This window comes from Lynx rufus, unplaced genomic scaffold (genome assembly GCF_022079265.1).
Source record: "Lynx rufus isolate CCGP_SWC_20201006 ecotype Redwood Valley unplaced genomic scaffold, mLynRuf1.p SCAF_3, whole genome shotgun sequence".
NCBI lineage: Eukaryota > Metazoa > Chordata > Mammalia > Carnivora > Felidae > Lynx > Lynx rufus.
Genome location: NW_025814845.1, coordinates 75,840,123 through 75,865,031, shown reverse-complemented (window position 1 = coordinate 75,865,031; position 24,909 = coordinate 75,840,123). Strand labels below are relative to the sequence as shown.

The 24,909-nt window shown below is 36.2% G+C and overlaps 1 protein-coding gene across 3 annotated transcripts in view; it reads right to left on the bottom strand.

Annotated features, from left to right (window-relative positions):
* The window catches only part of PDLIM5 (PDZ and LIM domain 5), a 222,589-nt gene that overhangs the window by 71,453 nt on the left and 126,227 nt on the right, over nucleotides 1-24,909 (bottom strand). For 2 of the 3 annotated variants that reach the window (XM_047090985.1, XM_047090986.1), the window contains 2 exons: nucleotides 17,598-17,770; nucleotides 17,204-17,240 (listed from right to left, as the gene is read on the bottom strand). In XM_047090985.1, coding sequence (XP_046946941.1) covers nucleotides 17,204-17,240; nucleotides 17,598-17,770 — 210 coding nt within the window. Of the gene's footprint in view, nucleotides 1-15,478; nucleotides 16,645-17,203; nucleotides 17,241-17,597; nucleotides 17,771-24,909 lie in introns of those variants that run through there. The other variant, XM_047090987.1, reaches the window with a different exon arrangement.

Genomic DNA, 24,909 nt, shown 5'->3' with positions numbered 1-24,909 from the left:
AAGGCATAAACAATCCACCACTACGAGTAAGGAGAAGCTCTGTACAAGAATGACCAGTGGGATAGAGCAGTCATATACACAACAACAGAGTGCACACAACACACTCCAAAAACGCTTCCTGAAGAGCCAGGCCCTCTTTAATATAGGAGTGTTCTTAGGTGCAGGACACATAACAAGCTATTAAAACATGTAAAAGACAGAAACCCAGCCAAAATGATGAAATGGAAGAATTCTCCTCAGAAGAAATTCCAGGAAAAAAATGACAGCCAGAGAATTGCTCAAAAGAAACACACACAATATACCTGAACAAGATTTCGGAATAACAGTCATAAAACTAATAGCTGGGCTTGAAAAAAGCACAGAAGACAACAGAGGATCTGTTGCTGCAGAGATCAAAGACCTAAGAAATAGTCACGACGAATTAAGAAATGCTATAAATGAGATGCAAAATAAACTAGATGCAGTGACAGCAAGGATGAAAGAACCAGAGAAGCGAAATAGGTGAAACAGAAGATAAGATTATGGGAAATGATGAAGCTGAAAAAAAGAGCGAAAGGAAATTACTAGATCACAAGGGGAGCATTACGGACCTAAGTGATACAATAAAACAAAACAATATCCATATCACAGGAGTTCTAGAAGAAGAAGAGAGAGAAAGGGGCAGAAGGTTTATTTGAAAAAATTATAGCTGAGAACTTCCCTAATCTGGGGAAGGAACCAGGTGTCCAAGTCCAAGAGGCACAGAGAATTCCCTTCAAAATCAACAAAAACAGGTCAACACCACAACATATCATAGTGAAACTGGCACACTACAAAGATAGGGAGAGAATTCTGAAAGCAGTTGGGACAAACAGCCCTTAACCTACAAGGGTAGACATATAAAGGTAGTAGCAGACACTTTTCCTGAAACTTGGCAGGCCAGAAGGGAATGGCAGGAAATATTCAATGTGCTGAACAGGAAAAATATGCAGCAAAGCTGTCGTTCAGAATATAAGGAGAGATAAAGACTTTCTCAGGCCAACAAAAACTAACACAGTTCATGACCACTAAAGCAGCCCTGCAAGATATCCTAAGGGGGTCTCTGTGTGTGGAATGCTGCAAAGACTACAAAGGACCAGAGACTAACACAAGAACAAAACCTACAGACAACACAATGACACTAAATCCGTATCTTAGAATAATCACTCTGAATGTAAATGGACTAAATGCTCCACTCAACAGACACAGGGTATCAGAATGGATAAAAAAACAAGATCCATCTATATGCTGCCTACAAGAGACTCATTTTATACCTGAGGACACCTGCAGATTGAAAGTGAGGGGATGGGGAACCATCTATCATGCTACCGGATGGCAAAAGAAAGCCAGAGTAGCCATACTTGTATCAGACAAATTAGATTTTAAAACAAAGACTGTAACAAAAGACGAAGAAAGGCATTATATCATGATTGAGAGATCTATGCATCAAGAAGAGCTAACAATTGGGGCACCTGGCTAGCTCATTCGGTTAAGCATCTGACTTCGGCTCAGGTCATGATCCCACAGTCTGTGAGTTCGAGCCCCATGTCAGGCTCTGCACTGACAGCTCAGAGCCTGGAGCCTGTTTTGGATTCTAGGTCTCCCTCTCTCTCTGCCCCTCCCCCACTCGTACTCTGTCGCTCTTGCTCTCAGAAATAAATAAAACATTAAAAAAAAGGAAGAGCTAACAATTGTAAATGTTTACACCCACAACATGTAACACCCAAATATATAAATCATTAATAACAAACATAAACGAATGTACAGATAATTGTACCATGATTGTAGGGGACTTTAATATTCTACTTATAGCAATGGACAGATCCTCTAGGTAGAAAATCAGTAAGGAAACAATGGCTCTGAAAGACCCATTGGACCAGATGGACTTAACAGATATATTCAGAACTTTTCATCCAAAAGCAGCAGAATACACATTCTTCTCGAGTACACATGGAACATTCTCCAAAATAGATCACATACTGGGTCACAAATCAGCCTTCAACAAGTACAAGAGATCGAGATCATACCATGCATATTTTCAGATCACAATGCTACGGAACTTGAAATCAACCACAAGAAAAAATTTGGAAAGCCCCCAAATACATGGAGGTAAAAGAACATCCTACTAAAGAATGAACAGGTCAACGAGAAAATTAAAGAAGAAATTAAAAAATATATAGAAGCAAATGAAAATGAATACACGACAGTCCAAACCGTTTGGGATGCAGCAAAGGAAGTCCTAAGAGGAAAACACATTGCAATTCAGGTCTATCTCAAGAAGCAAGAAAGGTCCCAAATACACATCCTAATCTTGCACCTAAAGGAGCTATAAAGGCAGCAGCAAAGAAAGCCCAAATCCAGCAGAAAAAGAGAAATAATACAGACTAGAGCAGAAATAAATAATATAGAATCAAAAAAAAAGAACACATTAATAAATCTAAGAGCTGGTTTTTTTAAAGAATAAACAAAATTCATAAACCTCTAGCCAGACTGCTCAAAAAGAAAAGAGAGAGAACCCAAATAGGTATGAAGAATGAAAGAGGAGAGATCACAACAAACACTACAGAAATGCAATTATTTGAGAATACTATGAAAAATAATATGTCAACAAACTGGACAATCTGGAAGAAATGGACAAATTCCTAGACACACTACCAAAACTCTAACAGGAAGAAATAGAAAATTTGAACAGACATATAACCAGTGAAGAAATTGAATTGGTCATCAAATATCTCCTGGCAAATAAGAGTCCTGGGCCAGATGCCTTCCCAGGGGAATTCTACCAGACATTTAATAGTTAATACCTATTCTTCTGTTCCAAAAACAGAAACAGAAGGAAAGCTTCCAGACTCATTCTATAAAGCCAGCGTTACCTTGATTCCCAAACCAGACAAAGACCCCACTAAAAAGGAGAATTACAGGCCATTATTCCTGGTGAACATGGATGTAAAATTCTCAAGAAGATACTAGCAAATTGAATTCAACAGTATATTAAAAGAATTATTCACCATGATCAAGTGGAATTCATTGCTGAGCTATAGGGCTGGCTCATTATTTGCAAATCAATCAAGGTGATACATCACACTAATAGAAGAAAGGATAAGAACCATATGATCCTGTCAATAAATGCAGAAAAAGCATTTGACAAAATACAGCATCCTTTCTTAATAAAAACTCTAAAGAAAGTCGGGATAGAAGGAACATATGTTAACGTCATAAAAGCCATATATGAAAGAGCACAACTAATAATCACCCTCAATGGGGGAAAACTGAGAGCTTTCTCCCTCAGATCAGGAACACTACAGGGATCTCCACTCTCACCACTGCTGTTTAACATACTATTGGAAGTCCTAGCCTCAGCAATTAGACAACAAAACAAAATAAAAGGCACCCAAATTAGCAAAGAAGTCAAACTTTCACTCTTCACACAGGACATGATACTGTACATGGAAAACCTGAAAGACTCCACCAAAAAACTGCCCGACTTAGCCCGACTTTAGCAAAGTCGCAGGATAAAAAAATCAATGCACAGAAATTGGTTGCATTTCTATACACCAAATAATGAAGCAGCAGAAAGAGGTATCAAGGAATCAATCCCATTTACAATTGCATCAAGAACCATAAAATACCTAGGAATAAACCTAACCAAAGAGGTAAAAGATCTGAACGCTGAAAACTATAGAAAGCTTATGAAAGAAATTGAAGAAGACACAAAGAAATGGAAAAACATTCCATGCTCATGGATCAGAGGGACAAATAATGTTAAAATGTTGATACTACCCAAAGCAATCTACACATTCAATGCAATCCTAATCAAAATAGCACCAGCATTCTTCCCAGAGCTAGAAGAAAAGACCCTGAATGGCCAAAGTATGTTGAAAAAGAAAATCAAAGTTGGAGGCATCACAATCCCGGACTTTAGCCTATATCACAAAGCTACAATCATCAAGGCAGTATGGTACTGGCACAAAAACAGACACATAGACCAATGGAATAGAACAGAGAACCCAGAAATGGACCCAAAAATATATGGCGAACTAATCTCTGACAAAGCAGAAAAGAACATCCGATGGGAAAAAAGTCTCTTTTGCAAATGGTCCTGGGAGAACTGGACAGCAACATGCAGAAGAATGAAACTGGACCACTTTTCTTACAGCATACACAAAAATAAATTCAAAATGGATGAAAGACTAACTGTGAGACAGGAAACCATCAAAATCCTACAGGAGAAAAAGGCAGCAACCTCTCTGACCTCGGCTGCAGCAGCTTGTAACTCAACACAAATCTGAAGGCAAGGGAAACAAAAGCAAAAATGAACTACTGGGGAACATCTGGGTGGCTCAGTTGGTTGAGTATCTGACTTCAGCTCAGGTCATGATCTCACAGTTCATGGGTTCAAGCCCTGTCTTGGGCTCTGTGCTGACAGCTCAGAGCCTGGAGCCTGCTTAAGATTCTGTGTCTCCCTCTCTCTGTCCCTCCCCCACTCACTCTCTCTGTCTCTCTCAAAAATAAATTAACATTAAAAAAAAAAAAAGAACTATTGGGACCTCATTGAAATAAAAAACTTCTGCACAGCAAAGGAAACAATTAACAAAACTAAAAGGGAACCGACAGAATGGGAGAAGATATTTGCAAACGACATATTGGATAAAGGGTTAGTATTAAAAATCTATAAAGAACAAACTCAACACACAAAAAACAAATAATCCAGTGAAGAAATGGGCAGAGGACGTGAATAGACACTTTTCCAAAGACGACATCCAGCTGCCAGACAGACACATGAAAAGATGCTCAACATCTTCATCATCAGGGAAATACAAATCAAAACCACATTGAGATACCACCTCACAGTGGTCATAGTGCCTAAAATTAACAACTCAGGAAACAACAGATGTTGGTAAGGATGTGAAGAAAGAGGAACCCTCTTGCACTGTTGGTGGAAATGCAAACTGGTGCAGCCACTCTGGAAAAACAGTATGGAGTTTCCTCAAAAAATTAAAAATAGAATTTACCCTATGACCAGGCAATTGCACTACTAGGAATTTATCCAAAGGACACCGGAGTTCTACTGATCCAAAGTGGCACATGCACCTCAATGTTTATAGCAGCGCTATCAACAATAGCCAGATTATGCAAAGGTCCAAATATCTATCCACTGATGAATGGATAAAGATGAGGTGGTATATATACACAATGGAAAGCTACTCAGCAATGAAAAAGAATGAAATCTTGCCATTTGCAACAACGTGGTTATTATGCTAAGTGAAGTAAGTCAGTCAGGGAAAGACAGATACCCTATGATTTCACGCATATGGGATTTGGGTCATTTTAACAAATGACCACAGGGGAAGGGAAGGAAAAATAAGGTACAAACAGAGAGGGAGACAAACCATAAGAGACTCTTAAAAACAAGAACAGAGGTTGATGGGGGTGGGGAATAGGGATGATGGGCATTGAGAAGGGTACTTGTTGGGATAAGCACTGGGTATTGTACGTAAGTGAGGAATCTTGAGAATCTAAAAAAAAAAGCCTCCCAGATTTTTTTCCACGTGACCTCAAGTTCAAACTAGTTTACAGTTCTGAAGTTTTTTTCTTTTTTGAAAATCAGTACTACATTTACCTGTTCAAGTCTTCTATTTTCTTTCCTACTCTCCAGGACTTATTTTTATGCATACAGCATTACTCAGCAAATCTCATCTGTAAGTTGTTTCAATACTTGAGTGATAAATACTTGAGAAAAACAAGACTACCAAGAGCTCACCTAGAATCCCTTTCTTTTTTTTTAAAGTTATTTATTTTGAGAGACAGAAAGAGAAAGCAGGGGAGGGGGAGAGAGAAGAGAGAGAGAATTCCAAGCAGGCTCCGTGTTGTCAGTGCAGAGCCCAACATGGGGCTCGAACTCACGAACCATAAGATCATGACCTGAGCAGAAATCAAGAGTTGGACGCTCAACCAACTGAACTACCCATATGCCTCTAGAATCCCTTACTACCTGAAACTTTAATTCCCTCCGGAATGTAAATAAACCTAAACTTTTTTTCAGTATTTATCTCTGATTTTTGTTTGCTTGTTTGTATCTTTTGACAATGGGCATTTGTTAATTTACAGAAACCCTAGAAAACATCACTTTTTTATCTCTTGAATTAATGTCTGGCTGTTTTAAATTTATATTTAAATAATTTATTTCTACTTCTATTTATACTGTATTTATATTTAAATGGTATTTGTGTGTGTGAATGTACATTTTCTTAACATGCATGAGGTACTGTTTCACTATCTCTGCTAATAGATTTACCGATTTTCATAAGAAACCTTAGATTCCATTGCGGTAAACAAAGGATAACTTCGTGGCAAGTCTGTTTAAAAGCGTTACTTCTCATGGCACCTGGGTAGTTCAGTCAGTTAAGTGTCTGGCTCTTGAGGCTCAAGTCTTGGTTTCATGGTTCATGAAACTGAGCCCCTCGTCAGGTTCTGTGCCAGCTGACACCACAGAGCATGCTTGGGATTCCCTCTCTCTCTCTCTCTCTGCCTCTGCCCCACTTATTTTCTCTCTATCTCAAAGTAAATAAATAAAAACATTTAATAAAAAAATAAAAGCTTTACTTCTCATTAATATTTCAGAAACTCATTCTCAAAAATTTTTTTAATGTTCTAAATGTTTTTAATGTTTTAAAAAATTTTTTAATGTTCATTTATTTTTGAGAGAGACAGAGAGACAGAACGTGAGTGGGGGAAGGGCAATGAGAGAGGGAGATACAGAATATGAAGCAGGCTCCAGGTTCTGAGCTGTCAGCACAGAGCCCAATGAGGAGCTTGAACTCGTGAACCACAAGATCATGACCTGAGCCGAAGTCAGACGCTTAACTGACTGAACCATCCAAGCACCCCTGTCAACAGTTTTTTCTTATGAATTACTAGGATATTGGGGAAAAAGAATAAAGTACATGAAAAGATAAACATGTACTTCTAACTCAAAAAATTGCACAGATTTCATCCTAGTTTTAACACGCTCTATTCAAAGAAATAAATGCAGACTCTTCATGAGTAATTAATTGTGACTGGAAGATGAATACCTATCACAAAGTTGGCCAAGCAGCAGGATTCAACATACACCTGTTCGTGGTCATAGAGAAAAATGAAAGGAGAGACATAGTTGAGACCGCTTTTAAGATTTAATTTGAAATCAGAGTTCTTTAATTTGACTAAGAAATGGAAAATTAAGACGTCTAAATATCCGTACCTATGTTTTATACATTATGTTATACAGTATTTCAATTTTCTTTTATAAAATCATACTATCATAAAAAATACAACTTCACATAAGGATAGAAAATTGTGGTCTTCTGGATCTTGCAACATGACTAAAATATGTAAAATTGAATAGCGACCAAGGAGAGACAATTAAGCCTTCCATCATGGATGAAGACAGCCTATTATCAAAGTATCAAATTAATTTAAGTTGTGACATTTTTTGAAATTAAAAAGTAAACTGCAGGAGGAGCCTTCAATAGTACTGACTTTTAGTCGAGAAGTTACGTTCCTTTTACTTTTGAGTTTAATTCAATAAAATAATTTTGTTGTATAATCTCCTTCTCTAAAAGTGAAGCAGAAAGATTTATCCAAATAGCATTGTTAGAGAAGTACTGGTGGGCTGATAAAACTTCTAAGGAACTTAATGCATTCAATTCTATCCAGAGTGTAAATAAACCACAACTTTTTCAGTATTTACCTCTGGATTTGGATGATTTTTGTTTGCTCGTTTATATCTTTCAACAACGAACATATGGACTATGAAAGAATTTTTGTGTATTACAAATACTGATTTTTATTTCTTTAAAAACTTTATAAGTGGTAGTCTTCCCAAATTATTTTGGAAAACGTACACAAGTATTTCCATAATTAAACAGAGAAATGAACAATTTGTGTGTGAAAATACATAGAGTAGACAGAAACTATTGTTTCTTGCTTCAGTGATCTTAGAGTACCAGTCTCACAAGGAACTGAAGTGTAGTAATTACTTATATTCAATAGGTGGCGACCTTTACATTATACAGCAGTCACCAAACCAGCATTTGCATAGGACAGTATAATCCACCAGTAGAAAATGAAGAGAGAAATTACAAATGTTCCATATTCTGCAATAGACAAAAATTAGTGTTTGGCTATATACTCATTTTTTTAAACCTATGGACTATTTTCTAGGTTGATGAACATACTTTGCAGTAATGTATATGATGGTCTCAGCTAAAAGATTTTATCTGGCTGTTATTATTTTTATTTTCTAAAATTAGACTCTGTTGTGGAAGCCTCTGCGTTGTGTATTTTTGAGCAAATCCACCTGTTAATTCTTACACTTCATAAAAATATGTGGGAATATGAGAACTAGGGAATGATTCCTGATTTCTTTGCATAGGTTATGAAGAATAATAGTATTAGATAATTTACTGAAATGACATGTGTCTTAAAAAGGATATGTAACAGAGGTGCCTGGGTGGTTCAGTCAGTTAAGCATCTGACCCTTGGTTTCTTTCGGCTCAGGTCATGATGTCAGGGTCTGTGGGTTGGAGCCCCGCATGAGCCTCTATGATGACAGTGAGGAACCTGCCTGGGATTCTCTCTCTCTCCCTCTCACTCTACCCCTCCTCTGCTCGCACTCTCTCTCTCTCTCAAAAATGAATAAACCTTGGGGAGGGGGGGAGGATATGTTACAGGAGTCCAGTATATTTGTGAAAGAGCAACTGAAGGAAGACAAGGCTCAGGTCAGCAAACTGTGTTTCTTCACTAATCTAGTTTATGTGGGTTATAAGAACATCTGTGCACAAACTAAAATTTTTTAAAAAGCTGCTGTAAAAAGAGTATGTTTGGAAATAATTATGAATTTTTTTGCTATATTTTCAACGAATGTACAAAGATAGGTTTCTATCCAAGAAGTAACTTAATATCTGTTCTGATGACCTTTAGCTAGAAAGCATACGGATATGACTTAGTGCTATGGGACAGCTTACACATAACAGGATTCTCCCCCTAGTACTGTTTCAGCTTTGTGAAATGTAACCAGTGACTGGAGTTTGGACTATTTTCCTTCCAAAGGGAGAGGCAGTTACTCCTCCCTCCTTCTGAGTCTCTGAAAATTAGAAATCTATATCACACATTATTCTTAACCATAATATATGAAAAATCAGAACCTACCATCACTTAAGCAAGGGAGATAAAAGAATGGTAAAAGTATGTGTTGATCATGATAATTTTATACATCTTTCTGCTAACTAAAATGCTATTTTTTATTTCTTTTTATAGACCTATATAAGCATGAACATCTTAAAACTACTTATTAGATAAATATTTTACTATATAGTAGAAACCAAAAAAATGGGGGGATCAAGAAAATCACCCTTTAACTTAAGATAAACTGTATGGTGCCTGACACAATGATGTATTTTAGGTATATATGTTTTTTAAAGTTATCTTCCAATGAAATTTTCTATGGCCTCCCATAATTCTCTACTATGGTAAGCCACATATTATTAAGAGTTTTCCACTTATTAATATGTTGCTAATAATAGAGCTGCTGCTTCTTTTCAGTTGATGTTGTAGACTAGACTCTCAACTTCAAAGTTCTTCATTTCCTTAGGAATGATAAAATTCTGTCTATTGGTTTTTCCAGTCATATGACTAAGCATTTCATATATGCATTTCTAAAATGAGTCATGTATTGTCTTATCACAGGAGTCACTGAACTGTTCATGCTGAAACAGATCAAAAACACAAAGGAAGAGGGATTAAGAAACAAATGTTCATTTAATTTTAAAAAGTACCTTCCACAACATTTATCAAACAGATAACGCCAGGGGAAAGCATCAACTCTTGCCAATCAGACTGCCCAAGGTAGAATTCTTTCAAGCAATTTAGTTTTGATTCCACTTTACCTACAATACAGATATTAATGTCTTGATTTTTTATAAAAATCTGATTTATATTCAGTTAAAAGTTATGTACACCACGCTGTTAACGATTTCCCTAAAATTCAAGAATTAGGAAATTGGAGAATATGCATTTATGTTAGGAACCATTCGTTAGTGCTAACTTGTGCCAAATATGGTGGGGACACTATAACTCTTGTGTTCAAAGAGCTTATAGTCCAGGTAGGTATACAGGGCATGGAGACAAACAGCTGTTACCCAAAACAGAAAAAGAGACACTACAACAGAGATAACAACAATCCTTCAAACCACATCCAAGTCAGTGACCCTACTTAAGAATAACCTTTTTTTTAAGATGCTAATCTGTCAAATCAGTATTAGTATAGAAATGCAGCTGGTATGTATTATGGACTGAATTGTTTCCCCCCCCTCCCAAATTCGTATGTTGAAGCCCAAACCCTCCACTGTGACAGTAGTTTGATACAGGGCCTTTAAGAAGGTACTTAAGGTTAAAGGAGGTCTTAACAGTGGGGTCCTAATCTGAGAAGACTAGTATCATTATAGAAAGAGGAGACACCAGAGCTCGCTGTCTGTGTGTCCACAGAAAAAAGGCCATGTGAGGACACAGTGAGAAGGTGGTCACCTGCAAGCCAGATAGAAGAGCCTCACCAGAAATCTACCCTGGTGGCACCTTCGTCTTGGACTTCTAATTTCTAAAATTGTTAGAAAATAAATTTCTGTCATTTAAGTTACCTACTCTGTGCTATCTTGTTGTGGCAGCCTGAGCTAATCCAGTATATTTCTAACTTAAGAATTAATTTGCCAGACATGAATCTTACAATCCTAACACCTACTTTCAAATTGCATATGTATATTTTCTGTATTTGTATACTTATATATTTATATTTATATATACATTTATGTTAAATATCTATTTATATATTGAATGTATAGATCTTACTTACACAGTCACAGTTACATCCAGAAAGATATACCATGCCTACCGGAATGACTTTTCCTTCCAATTTTTATTATTATACTAAGACTCTTGTCTTCAAAGAGCTCGTAGTCTAGCTGAAGATTTATGACACACAGACAAATACCCGTAATACAAATTAGGAACGGAGTGGTAGAAATTAAAGAGTATATTACTTCAGAAAGAAGATTACTGTCACTATGGAGAGTGGAGGTGGTACACTGTGGGTGAGTTTGTGTGGCTGGAATTATAGGAAGGAATAAGAAAATCTTGGGAGAGAGAGGAATTGCCCTCAGCCCGGTCATTCTCACTGGCACACCACAGGCATTTGGGGAAGGACCACACTTCATTCGGTGAAATTATTCAGAGCATTACACAGTCCCCCACTAGCATCCTCCTGATCTTGGAAGATCTGTACTATCCCCCTACACGTTCCCAAAGGCAACTCAGCAGGAATATCTCTCTCAGGAGAAAACAGAAGGTAAACTTTTAAGGGTGTGAAGAAAAGAGCAGAGGTATTCAAATAAAATGTATTAAGTAATTGATTATTAAATGCCTAATATATTTTATTCTAAAATGTTACACATGAAAAATTATAACATACAAAATTGTTATTTTATTAAGTGTCGCTTGCCAGTTACAAGAGTTTATTACATTTACTCAGAGTTCATCCTAACTTTCTACTTTGAAGCTTTTCATTGATTCATATAGCCTTGACTATATTTGACTTCTAAACAGCCTCACCTATTCATTATTTCCAGAATGCTTCTGATGTTAATCACCAAATAAACATCCTTCACTCAAGGCAAAGAACTTTACCCTGTTTTTTTTTTGTTGTTGTTTATTTATTTTGAGAGAGAGCATGCACAAGCTGCATGCAGAGAGAGAGAGAGAGAGTCCCAAGCAGGCTCCGTGTTGTCAGTGCAGAGAGCCCGATGTGGGCCTCGATTCCATGAACCCTGAGATCATGACTTGAGCTGAAATTGAGTCAGACACTTAACCGACTGAGCCACCCAGTCGCCCCAATGTATCTCTTTTTGATTTCCATACACCTTGCAGGCTGCCCTAAGCTGATCTTTCACTTTAATGATTTCCCTAAACGCTGTTTGTGATCCGGGTTGAAAATTCAAGGGATTAGAAGCAACAAAGACAAAAAGAATGAAGGGAAGATGAGAATAAGAAGTGAGAAGAACCCATGCAAGTCGGGTCCAAATTGGGATTTACAATCTAGAATGACCCTTCCAGGTTGTCCCTACCTGCGACCAGGCTTTTCACTCCCCCATTCCTTCCAGGCAGCTCACTGCATGTATGCAGCTCATGAAGCTGTGGCTTTGGACAAAGGGGCATCTGCAGCTGAGGTGACATGTGAAGGGGCTGATGAATGAAGGCTATCTGCCCCCTACACACACACACACGGACACACACAGAGACACACACACACACACACACACACACACACACACACACACACAGCAGCAGCAGCAGCAGCAGCGGTTATCAAGTCCTCTACTGAAGCAGTATCTGGAAAGGCTTCATAGAGTCCACCACTGACTCGAACTTCCTATTTTGAAGTGGAAACTCAGGGGTAGAAACTAGTGAGTTACAAATCGGGAGTCTCAGATTCAGAATTTATCATTCCTTGCTTCCTACTATCCTGGAGTACTGACGTCTATTTTGGAAAGAATGAGCAAGGAATTACTTGGTTTAAGTAATTTTCTTGAACAGGTAAACAAAAAGGAATGAGTTCAAACAATTCTTGGTAAGTTTTATAGACAGAACTAAACTGTCAAATTCATCACTAAACTATGAATAAAGTATTACATGTCTAATTTCTTTCTTTTTTTTTAAGGTTATTTTTTTTTCAAAAATTTTTTAACGTTTTTTATTTATTTTTGAGACAGAGAGAGACAGAGCATGAACAGGGGAGGGGCAGAGAGAGAGAGAGACACAGAACTGGAAGCAGGCTCCAGGCTCTGAGCCATCAGCCCAGAGCCCGATGCGGGGCTCGAATTCACAGACCCTGAGATCGTGACCTGAGCCGAAGTCGGATGCTCAACCGACTGAGCCACCCAGGCGCCCCATTAAAGGTTATTTTTGAGAGAGAGAGAGAGTGTGCGCACAAGCAAGCAGGGGAGAGGCAGACAGACAGACAGAGAGAGAATCCCAATCTGTGCTAACAGCACAGAGCCTGATGCGGAGCTCAATCTCACAAACTCCAAGATCATGACTTGAGCTGAAACCAAGAGCTGGACACTTAACTGACTGAGCCACCCAGGTGCCCCGATATATGTCTAATTTCTGTATGTTGGAAGTTTTGTTTTTTAGTGCCTTTATGTGTGTTTTATAGCTGTTCCCTACAAATATGTTACCAACATATACTATAATAATGCCTCCTTTTCGTAAGTCTTCGGTGGGTCTAATGGGAAAAGCATTAAATTGATACCTATGCTGAGAGCAGCACGAATAAGTGAATGTACTTTATTTAGCTTTGATAAACCTTTGACATACCACCTTGGTTCTTTATTTTTAAATCTGTCTTGAAAGTAGTTAGAAGACAACCTCCCATTCCATATGCTGTGGACAGTATGGAGAATGTAGGTTATACGCATATGTATGACATTTTTATATCATGCTTCCGGTCACATACCACATTTTGGCTACACTGTCCTTTCCGTTCTGTGTAATTGCCACTCTCCTGCTCGCCTCAGGGTTTCCACACTCGTTTCGTCTGCCTTGAACGGTGACCCCAAGTCATCACATGGCTGACTCTTTTTCCTCTCTCAGGTGATGGCATTAACGTCATCTCCTCAGAGATCCACACAACCCAAGTAATCCCTCCCTAAACCAAATTTCCTTTATACGAATTTATCTTAGTAACACAATTATCTCAGATCACTTTATTTATATATTTATCTGTTACTCATTATTTAATCCCTAGTTCATATCAGTGCCTGGCATTTAAGTATTCAGTAATTATTTGTGTGAAATAACTCAGGCAATAAATGAATATTTGTGATTTATATGATTTTAAATACACATCGGAAGTGCGACAATTATGAACTTTTTCATTTGGGGAAATCAATTCACCCAAATTTCTGAATAAATCTGAATAAAAGATGGGATGGCTACTCTCTATCTTAATATCATAATTTTTATTAAATAAGCTCTCTACAATATTTTTATCTGTCTTCCAAAAGGGCATAATGATGTGCAAAATGAGTATTTTTCCGTTTCCACAAACAATATATTTTTCAAGGGAACAAAAATATTCACTCTGTGGGTAACATTCCATCTTATAACTGGTAAAACCTTGTAAAAACGTTGAAAATTCTTAACTTTCAAATTGTACATTAAAAACAAGCCTATGATAAAGAAACTCTGTATCAGAGAGACAAACAAAAACAAGCTATAAATTAGGTCACCAGACTTACAATAATATTTTTGCAAGGAGCTTTTACAATATTTGGCTAGCTTTTAAGCTAGGAATATAAGATGTCCCAGAAGATTAACTGAACACAGGAATTCAACCTCTGATGGGGTCAAATGGAATGTCTTTTGTGATCCTGACTGAACACTCACACTCATACTCAAATACAGATCCTTCACTTATCTAAGTGTGTGCTTTCAATGAGACATTACTTTTTTTTTTAATTAGGAAGGTATTAAATTCTTATTTCCAATTGTACTTATTTCAAGGTATAAAGTTCTATACATGCTCTCCTGTCTTTATTAGGAAGAAATTCTTTTATTTACTTAAAACTCTCATCTAGTTGCTCTCTCTCTCAACTCTGTAGTTGGAAATTTGGCTCCTGGTGGGAAATCCTTGTTTATTCCACCATTTATTTTCATGAGAATTTGATTCCACCTACTTTCAAATATCATCTTTTGAGATGAATGAGAAGTATTAGGTATAAGAAAGCCTGGTCTAAGAAGGTCTATTTCCGCACAGAGGCCAGAGACATAGTAATAATGGATTGATGTCAGGACCATAAAATCACAAGCAGTATCTGAAGAAGAACTGCTACAGTAAAAGAAAGACACCTTAGCATATTATGAAGTACAATGGAAATGAGCACAGGTAAATCTTAGAATTATTTTTAAGTACACTTGGTGTGCTAAATTTTAAATAGTAATCACTAACTGAAATTAATGTTAGTTTCTCCAAATTATCAGGCAGTTGACCTAGTCTATGATGATATCAAAGCAAAACAAAAAAACAAAAAAACAAAAACCTGGAAAAATAAAAACGCCCTGAATGGGGGTGCCTGTCTGGCTCCATGGGTATACAGCATGCAACTCTTGATAACAGGGTTGTGAGTTCAAGTCCCACATTGGGTATAGAGCTTACTTATAACTAATCTTCTTGTTACTCATGTAAGACATTATGTTAAGTAACATGACAATTCAGATACAAAAAAAAAAAAAATACAGGGCTTTATCATATTCCACACTCATTTTAGCAGCCTTGCAAAATTAAAAATGTTTTCCTAATGAAATGTCAAGAGAATTATTTATTTTATGTAAGTGGTAGTGTAACAAGTCTTAGATGACACGATTACTAGCTTCAGGGAAACAGAAAACAATTACAAAGCTAAGTTAAAGGCAACTTTATTACAGTACTTTTCCAAACTTCAAAATGCATTTATTATTGAATGTATAACTAATATATAATACATTATATTACAAAACAGAAAGCATTTCTGGTCAGATGTTAGCTTGCATGTATTGCCCAAAACATAGTTTCCTAGGAACAGCAGGAACACACAGTTGTTTATTTATCACTCAGTAAAATACTTCTCTGATGTCACATAAAGAATCATTTATAACTTATTTTATGTTCATTTAAAAACAAAGCAAAATTATCTTTTCTATTTCTTACTAGTTAATGCCTAGAAGTTGTTTATACCCTAAAAACATCCACCAGTTTAGAAATATTTCCTTTGGTAACAAGGAGGATTTTTGAAACTAACCAAACCAAAAGAACACTCTATTTCCCCATTGCAAGTAGGGGCAGAATTCTCTGCTTTCCTGTAATAGGAGCCAAATTTGGGCCTCCTCCTCTTCGGAGCCATCCTGAGTACCTGCTTTAAAAAAAAATACCCAAATCTACAACAAACTATTCTAATACAGTCTTCTCTGTTTTCTCTTATCTCCTCACATTTGCTTAGGAGTAATTTACAACCCAAGTTGAACATCATGTAATAATGAATTTAAAAGTAATCTTAGGAAATGTAGTAACATAAAGGAAGTATTTTCCAAATTAGACAAGGACGTTATTTGCTCATCTGTCTCTGCTTCACACAACCAACCAAATTCAACTTACAGAAAGAATTCCTTTTCCAAGGCCACTACCCTAGTAACAATGGACACTGATGGAAATCCACCGAACAGATCCAGTCCCTTAATTTGCTCTCTTGGTTTAACATTTGTGAGCTACTGATTAGCACAAAACAAATTCATCTTCCTCTTTTTCACAACAGCAAGAAATGGTTAGAAAAGTATAGAAAAGGTTTCTATTTTTTTTTTTTTTTTGTAAGGCGAATTTAATACAGATTTTGCTATGAGGTTGGAAAAAAAGAAAAACTGAATGAAAAGTTATGTGCTGGCTGCTTGGGGCAGGGGGCAAGACTCATAAATCACTGTACGTTAAGAGCACGTGCTGAAACTTCATGGTGCCAGTCACGTAATTTTGTGTATTTGGGACTAAAGACGTGAAGGGGTATCTTTTCCCTGTGGAAATAAAAGAAGAAAAGAAAAGAAGAGAAGTGATAGAAGAGTCATAAGAAAGAGAAAGAAAAAGTTTCTACACTTAGATCATCATGCAGAAAACATGCTTTATAAAAGCTTAATTTCATATAGCTATTTTATTTAATAGCAAAGATTTTAAGAGTAGAACATTTTTATAAATGCAGACATTAATCTATAGAGCCCTCCTGGAAACATCCATTTTTATGCCCAAAATAAAATTACTACAAGACAACACATAAAACTCATTCACAGAGATCTGTAGTGTTAGCAAAGCATCCCCAAATATACTCCTCTGCCCACTTATTTCTATACTAAAGGAAATTATCCTTACACATGAAATCCAGAAATATCTACTAATTTAAAAATCCGTAAGTTTTCTAAGTCCCACATTTAAGTCCCATACAAGACACCGAAGTTAAATGCTTAGCTTCTAGCTGCAAACACAAAACGCCATACCATTACACTTGAAACTATGAAAAAACAAATTGAGACCATTCAGGAAAGGAAAGCATTCAATTTACCAAAAAAACGGACAACTTACTTTGCCTTCTTTGTATTTTCAGTTTCCGATTCTTTCACTGAAATATAACAAGCAACATCCAATATTAATTTACTTTTTTAACTTGAAAAATCATTTAAGCAATTACCTGTACCCATCAATACCAAATGGTCAAGTTGCACAGAGCCACTAAAAAACATTCGCAATCATGCTGTCACTGGCTATACTATAGTCATTGCTGCTACTACTGCAACACTTTTCACCGTGACCTTCCTGGGCTGGATTCTTATTTACATCTCCCATATTATGCATGGCATAGTTTAAGTGTAAACTGCCTCAGGAAAATTACTGTTTTCCAATAATTGCCCATCTGTCTAAATGCTATTCTCTATGGCAGAGACCATTCACCTATCAGAATCCCTAGGTATTCACTTACGATGTTCAGTCCCAGTGATTTGGGCGAGGATTCGGAAAGAGCGAGACTGAGTTGTTCCAGTCCTCGGACGCCAGTCTTCAGTGTCCTCCATCAGTCTCTTCTTGCTGGCATCACTGTGAGTCGGTATGTGATAAAACTCCGTATTGCGCTCCACGATGTGTTTTCTTGGTGGACTAAGGTTAAGAGGGAAAGAAAGAATTAAACACTTTTAAATTATGTTAAGGATAAAATATCCTCTGCCAAATAATTTGTAATTAATACATTCAATATCAATGTTCTTTTTTATATCTTATGCTTTTCCAAGGGCACTCAGCCTCAATTTTCTTAAAAAAGCATCCTTCTAAACTAGAGTAGACCTGCTTTATCTTTAACTAGTTAAAAAAAAAAAAGGTATTCACATGTTAACATAATATTCAAGAGAAGGGTTACCGTTTAGGTGGAGTTTTCCTTTTAATTGACAGAAGAAGGCAGCAGAAGAGAGATTCCATGCATAAAGAAAAGGAAAAGAATAAGAAAATAAGGAAAATAATGAGAACTGAATAGTCCACAGTAGTTAAAAAATTTTTTGAAATTACTTGTATTGTTCTTATATCTATCTTATGCCTAACAAAACACAGATATGGACTGTATTCATTCACAACCACCGTTAAATATCAATAGGTTGCCAAAATGTATTGGTTTTTACAAAATTAAATGAAAAATCTTCACCAGGCCCAGGAACTAAGAATGGTTTAGTACAGGCTAAGACAGCAATTCCAAAATTTCCAATTTTGAAAAGGGTCAGAACTGTTACTTTCTACAGTTTTCTCATTCCTGTGTACAGATAACCCTCATCCTGAATAAAGTTGTGTGTGGGGTCAGCGCAGAGAATAAGAAGTGTAGTATATCAGAAACCAATGAAATATTTATCAATACACCAAGATGTAAATCTTGGCTCTGTGACTTTTTTAGATATGTGATTCTGGACAAGTGAATCTCACTGAGCTTATTTTTTTTCCTTTATCAGATAAGAATATCACACACAGAGTAGCACTGTTCTGAGCATTAAATGAAATAATAAATGTGAAAGGGATTTTGTACACTACAGAGCTCAAGAACTTTGAGTTTGTTAAGAACATTCATTTTTCTATGAACAATGCATAAATATTAAGGAATTTATAATATATATTAACATCCTAACCTAAGATCTACTGAAGGTAATGAACACTACGTCCTCTTCCTCTACCCACCCCCCGCCCCCAAATATGACAAATGCAAACCTTTGGAGTCTATGAGTATCATTTCAGGAGAGAAAAAGGAGCCCAAGTCTCGACTAGCAGACTAAGATTTGAGAAGAGAAAGGGCTCAGAGTGTCAGATGTGGGTGGCAACATCTGCTGGGTGTAACTCACTGCTCAAAAATCACAGTACTGTCAGAACGCCACTTGACTGTTGTCATTTGAATAGTCACACTATCAAAACTGTCTCAGTACACTGAAGGAATTTCTGCCCGGTGAAGAACATGATAAGATTAATATGAACAATGGCTTTAGAAACATAATAGTTTCAAGCACTACATTCTTCACTTAGTGTGTGTTTTGTGCAAGTCATTTAACTTCTCTAAATCTCAATTTTACTCATCTGAGAAAGGGGGATTGTATCCTTAAAGAGTTGTTTTGAGGAATGAATAAGTAGACAGTGTATGTCAAGTGCTTTCCAAAGTACCTAATGCATAGGAACGATCACATAATGTGTTTTCTTTCATGATTAGTAAAAACATCATTTGCAATGCATATTCTAAGACTATGGGTCATCCGCTTACATAAAAAAACAGAATCAATAATATTTACACATAAAATCAGTAACATTTATAGTTTATGGTAGAATTCTAAGATTCTGTAAGTGAAATATCTAATATTTTACTAATTACTAATTTACGTTTACTTTGTTTTAAACAAAACCTAATCCTTTTTAAAACAGAATTTAAAATTTAGAATAGGCAAAGAGCACTTCATAAACACACTGTATTTGGAAGACATAATTTCCTAAACAGACAACAATTTATCTCATGCAATTACATGAAAAATTTTATGTTTAGCTATGAAACTTACAGTTTAAACTTCTCTATAATTAGTTAGTGAATGTAGTTTACTCTTAAGTGGTGTCAGTTTCCAGTATAAAACTCTTTTATTTTCTACAAAAGATTTGGTCTATAAAAATACAAAACAATAGTGTCAAGCTAAGAATAAGTACACTAAGAATAATAAAATGACACCACTTAAGAACACTTCTTAGCCATGACATACTTGCAGGAAGCATGGTACACCTTAGACTCTGATATTCACCACGGCTTAAGGCCTTGTGTTAAGTGATACGAAGTTTCTAAACTCTACACTCTGATAACTATGATTAAAGGAAAGAGTAATCTCGATTTTATTTTTTAAAATATAGTTGGGATAGAACATAAATTTAACTATCAAGAGCAAATAATTTATTTCAAAATGTAGATATTCACAATTAGCAAGTTTACATTCAAATTAAAAAAAAAAAAATTAACGAGGAAAGCCCAAACGAGGTCACTAACTCCAGCATACACTGTCTACAATACTTATTTCCCTGAAGCTTCGGCTTACTAAGTTTTTTCCACTGAAGAAGTGGAAAACACACCCACTGATTTATATGAAGTTCTCTAGCAGGAGAAACATGTTTCCTATGCTCCTTATAACATATGTGAAAATTCTTGCAAAAAGACATTAATAAAGTTTGCTGGTAGTATTAAACTAAAAGCAGGATGGAAAGTTACAGAGAGACAATGATGAAAATTACAAAAAGGAACCACTGATTAGGTACTTACACGGTGCCAGGGTTACTGAAGGAGGAGTAATACATACAAAAAAGATGTGACAGAGTAGATAAGACATTGATGTTCCCAGGATAAAGGAAAATAGACACAGATGAAGCAAAGAAAAAAAGAAAAGAAAGAGAAAAGAAAAAAGATGAGAAGAAAACAAAAAGGAAATAATGAAATTTAAAACAATTAATTTATATGAAGATATTACACAAACATCATGCTTCAAAATAAACATGTAAACACAGACAAAAATGAACACATGTTAGTCAAAATTCTGTTACACTGTTAACAGAGAAAGATCCACTGTTTAAAAATATCTCTAGGTTTATATAAATTCTTTTTAGCAGGAATCCGAATTCCTATTATGTTCCTAACAAAAGGCAGAGAATAAAATAATTATTAGATGTCATATGTAGAAACAGAACATTTTAGAATCACTTAAAATCAGAGCAGAATAAGAGAAAGTCTTTCACTCACATAATATATGAAGTATATATTAATAGCAAATACAAACTTCTAACAAAAATTATCCTGAATCATTAAAATAAAAACTCAAAAAGCCAAAAAAAAGAAAGAAAAGGAAAAGAATCACTATATTTTATACCTGAAACTAACATAACACTGTATGTTAACTAACTGGAATTAAAATAAAAACCTAAAAGCCAAAGAGTTATCCTGAATCGTGTATTATAAAGAAATAATATGCTAGCCTATTTGATGTTTTCTCTTATTTTTTTTTTTTAATTTTTTTTTCAACGTTTATTTTTATTTTTGGGACAGAGAGAGACAGAGCATGAACGGGGGAGGGGCAGAGAGAGAGGGAGACACAGAATCGGAAACAGGCTCCAGGCTCTGAGCCATCAGCCCAGAGCCCGACGCGGGGCTCGAACTCACGGACCGCGAGATCGTGACCTGGCCGAAGTCGGACGCTTAACCGACTGCGCCACCCAGGCGCCCCTTCTCTTATTTTTAAAAAATGTGATTATAGGGGCACCTGGGTAAGCTCAGTCAGTTAATCGTCTGACTTCAGCTTAGGTCATGATCTCCCTGTTCGTGAAATTGAGCCCCACATCAGGCTCTATGCTGACAGCTCAGAGCCTGGAGCCTCCTTCAGATTCTCTGTCTCCCTCTCTCTCTGCCCCTTCCTTGCCCATGCTCTCTCTCTCCCTCTCTCTCTCTCTCTCTCAAATATATAAACATTAAAAAAAATTTTTTTAATAAAAATGCGATTATAATAGAAAATATAGGCAGCATACTGGATCACCCAATTTTCATAATCTCCTCTGTCATTACCACCACTCTTACTGACAAGCAAATCCCAGTAAGTTCAGAACAGATTTGGGGCGCCTGGGTGGCGCAGTCGGTTAAGCGTCCGACTTCAGCCAGGTCACGATCTCGCGGTCCGGGAGTTCGAGCCCCGCGTCGGGCTCTGGGCTGATGGCTCAGAGCCTGGAGCCTGTTTCCGATTCTGTGTCTCCCTCTCTCTCTGCCCCTCCCCCGTTCATGCTCTGTCTCTCTCTGTCCCAAAAATAAATAAAAACGTTGAAAAAAAATTAAAAAAAAAAAATAAATGAGAAGTCAATGAGCACTTTAAAAAAAAAAAAAAAAAAAAAGAACAGATTTGTAGGAACCCATACTTTTGTATTATCAGTTACCTACCTATTGCTCAGAAAGGCATGTCTGATATGATATAGTAAAGGCACTACATTAATAACATCTGAAGAAGAAAAACCTCAAAACATAATTCATTCACACAGCCTATTAACCATACAATCATTAAAAACAAGTATATTTCTATTCTATTATGAAGACTGAAGTATAAACTCTACATAGTTTTCGAAAACACTGGAATCAATCCTTCTGCCATGAAGTTTAGTCAGAGTAACTAGTAATTCATTTTGAACATAGTGACAAAAACTGCCTACCAGTTTTAATACCAACACTGGCAGTTAGCTGTATTTGCTACAGATATATCAAAGTCAGCTTCATAAACTCAACAGAGGGCTGAGTTTCACTGAATAGGGGTGGGATGCCAGAGGTAAGCTGATCTCAATATTTACAGATACTTACTCTTCTCTAGCCACAATGCAAAGCATTCTTTCCTCTGCGTTACTATTTTAAATAGCAGGTAAGTAGTTTTTCAAAATAACCTCCCCTGAACTGAATTTTAGACATATATTAAACCTTTTAAAGTTTAGGGGAAAAGTTTTATATTAACATGAAGTTGGGAGAGAAACATTCTATGGTGTAGTGAGTTGCGGCAGGTATAGACTTGACTGGTTTCAACCTAAAGATGCCAATTTGTATATGTTGAATAAATATTTTCACATATTTCAGATAATGTGCCCAAGAGGAATGGCCCATCATATACTGCAACAGCTTTTGTGCCAATGTGACCATGAGAAGACCAGGCTTCTCACCCTAGCTAAGCTACCCACCTCCCCTGTGCCCTGAACAATGTGCAATCTACGGAAGCCTCTTTCCTCCACAGTGGAATGGACTACAATTTCCCATTCTTTCAGACGTCTTCTATAGGCATATGTTTAATATATTTGAAGGCACTCTGCAAACCATACAAACAGATTTGTTGTCGGGGTAGATCCCCTAACTGCTTGTTTAAAAACAAAGTACTATCAAACTCAACTGTAGGTCAGGCATATTACTCATCCAGACTGTCCCAACCCATTTAAAAACAAACACCAGTTCAAAGTAACAAATAAGCCAGGGTCACAGTCAGATGATGCACAGGAAGGCACAGTAAACTGGCTTCAAAAACCCTAGGATTGAATCTTAAATTACTTACAAGCTGCATGACATGAGAAAATTAAGTAACCTGTCAGGATTCAATTAAATTGAACTAAATCACGTAGTGAATTGAGAAACACCTAGAACAGTGCACAGCAATCCCTAATAAATTAACGAATTTACATATTTAACCTAAATGCTTAAATTTATTTCTCCAAGGCCCAGTTTTTGCCCTTTACAAATCAAATCGTTTGTTACACTGGAATTTAGTAACTAGTCAAAATCTTTGTGTGTAAGAATTTAAGTAATAAATTAGGGTTTGAGGATGTTTCACTAGTATGCTGATACACTATATTCCTATGTGTATATAACATGGAACTAATTATTCAATTAGTGGGACCACAGCCACACTGGAACAAAGGTTCTAGTAATTTGATTGTTAATTCTCTTGAATGTGTCTAAGATAGTTAAATATTCCGTATTTCCCATTCTAATCTACAACGTAGATAAATTTCAGCACATGCTCAGAATAATCGTAACACGAAATTAATTTAAGTCCTTATCTAATGTGATTTTTATCTATTTTAAGGCTACTAATCCGCAGCCAGTTTACCATCAATACCAACAGACACAAAAGTGTGGTTTTAAAGTATACCACCGTGATGCCCAATGTCTATGTCAACTACCTGTGACATTTAATAAGTCAGTAACTATCACTCTTAACCAATTTCAAAGGTATGCATAAACTTTCTATTATGCAGTGACACACAACAGTACACAGAAAAGTCTAAAACTGTCAGCAACGTTGTTTAAAAAATAAAAACGGTTCTTAGAGACTTTACCTGGGAAACACTGGTTTGTTATATGAATTTGGAAACCAACTCAGTTTTATATATGCTATTCACTGGTGGTACATCTGTTTATGATTTCTCTTGTATCTTTCTCTTTATCTTCTAATAGTCTCAACCCACACAAATTACATTCCCCAAGCATTATCTCTTGTAAACCACTACACAGCAAACCCCACATATATTTTATGACAAAAGTTAAACACGACTATTTTTTGCCATAAAGCAATTCACTACAACATAGCGATGCAAACCAAACTTATTGAAAACACTAAATATGGTTCTTCTAAATGACAGCTATTTTGCAAAATGTAACTCAATTTTGCAAAAATCGGACACATTCATGCTATTTACTCATATATAAATCACCATATTTCCTCTCCAGTAATGTGGATACTAACTTTGTCACTTGTGTTTTCTGTAAAGAGAAAAGCATTTAAAAATATTACTACCGTACCATTATATTTTGCATCTTCCAAGGCCAAGTTCTTCAAAATAACACATTGGAACTGTTAGAAGAAATTGCAGTCCAACAAAATTGAAATTAATAAAGGATACATGAAAGACTTACCTCTTTAAAGCAGTGGCACATTATAATGCAAGGGCACATGGAAAGCGAAAAGGTAAATTACTTAAACTACTTGATGCAAAATAGCTTTCCTTCTGCTTTGGAATATAAAGTCCCATTTTGCTCTAAGTAGAGTAAGTGGGGAAAGGAGTTAGGAAAATAGCAAGACCAGTAATTTGTTTATGTAGAAGAAAGATTAAAAATTTCCTAAAGGGCCCTGTTCATTATTATTTATAAGAAGGAACAAGAACACTTACATAGTATTGTTAAGAAATATTCTAAAACTATCAGCATAATTATAGACCTCATACTTTACAATGAA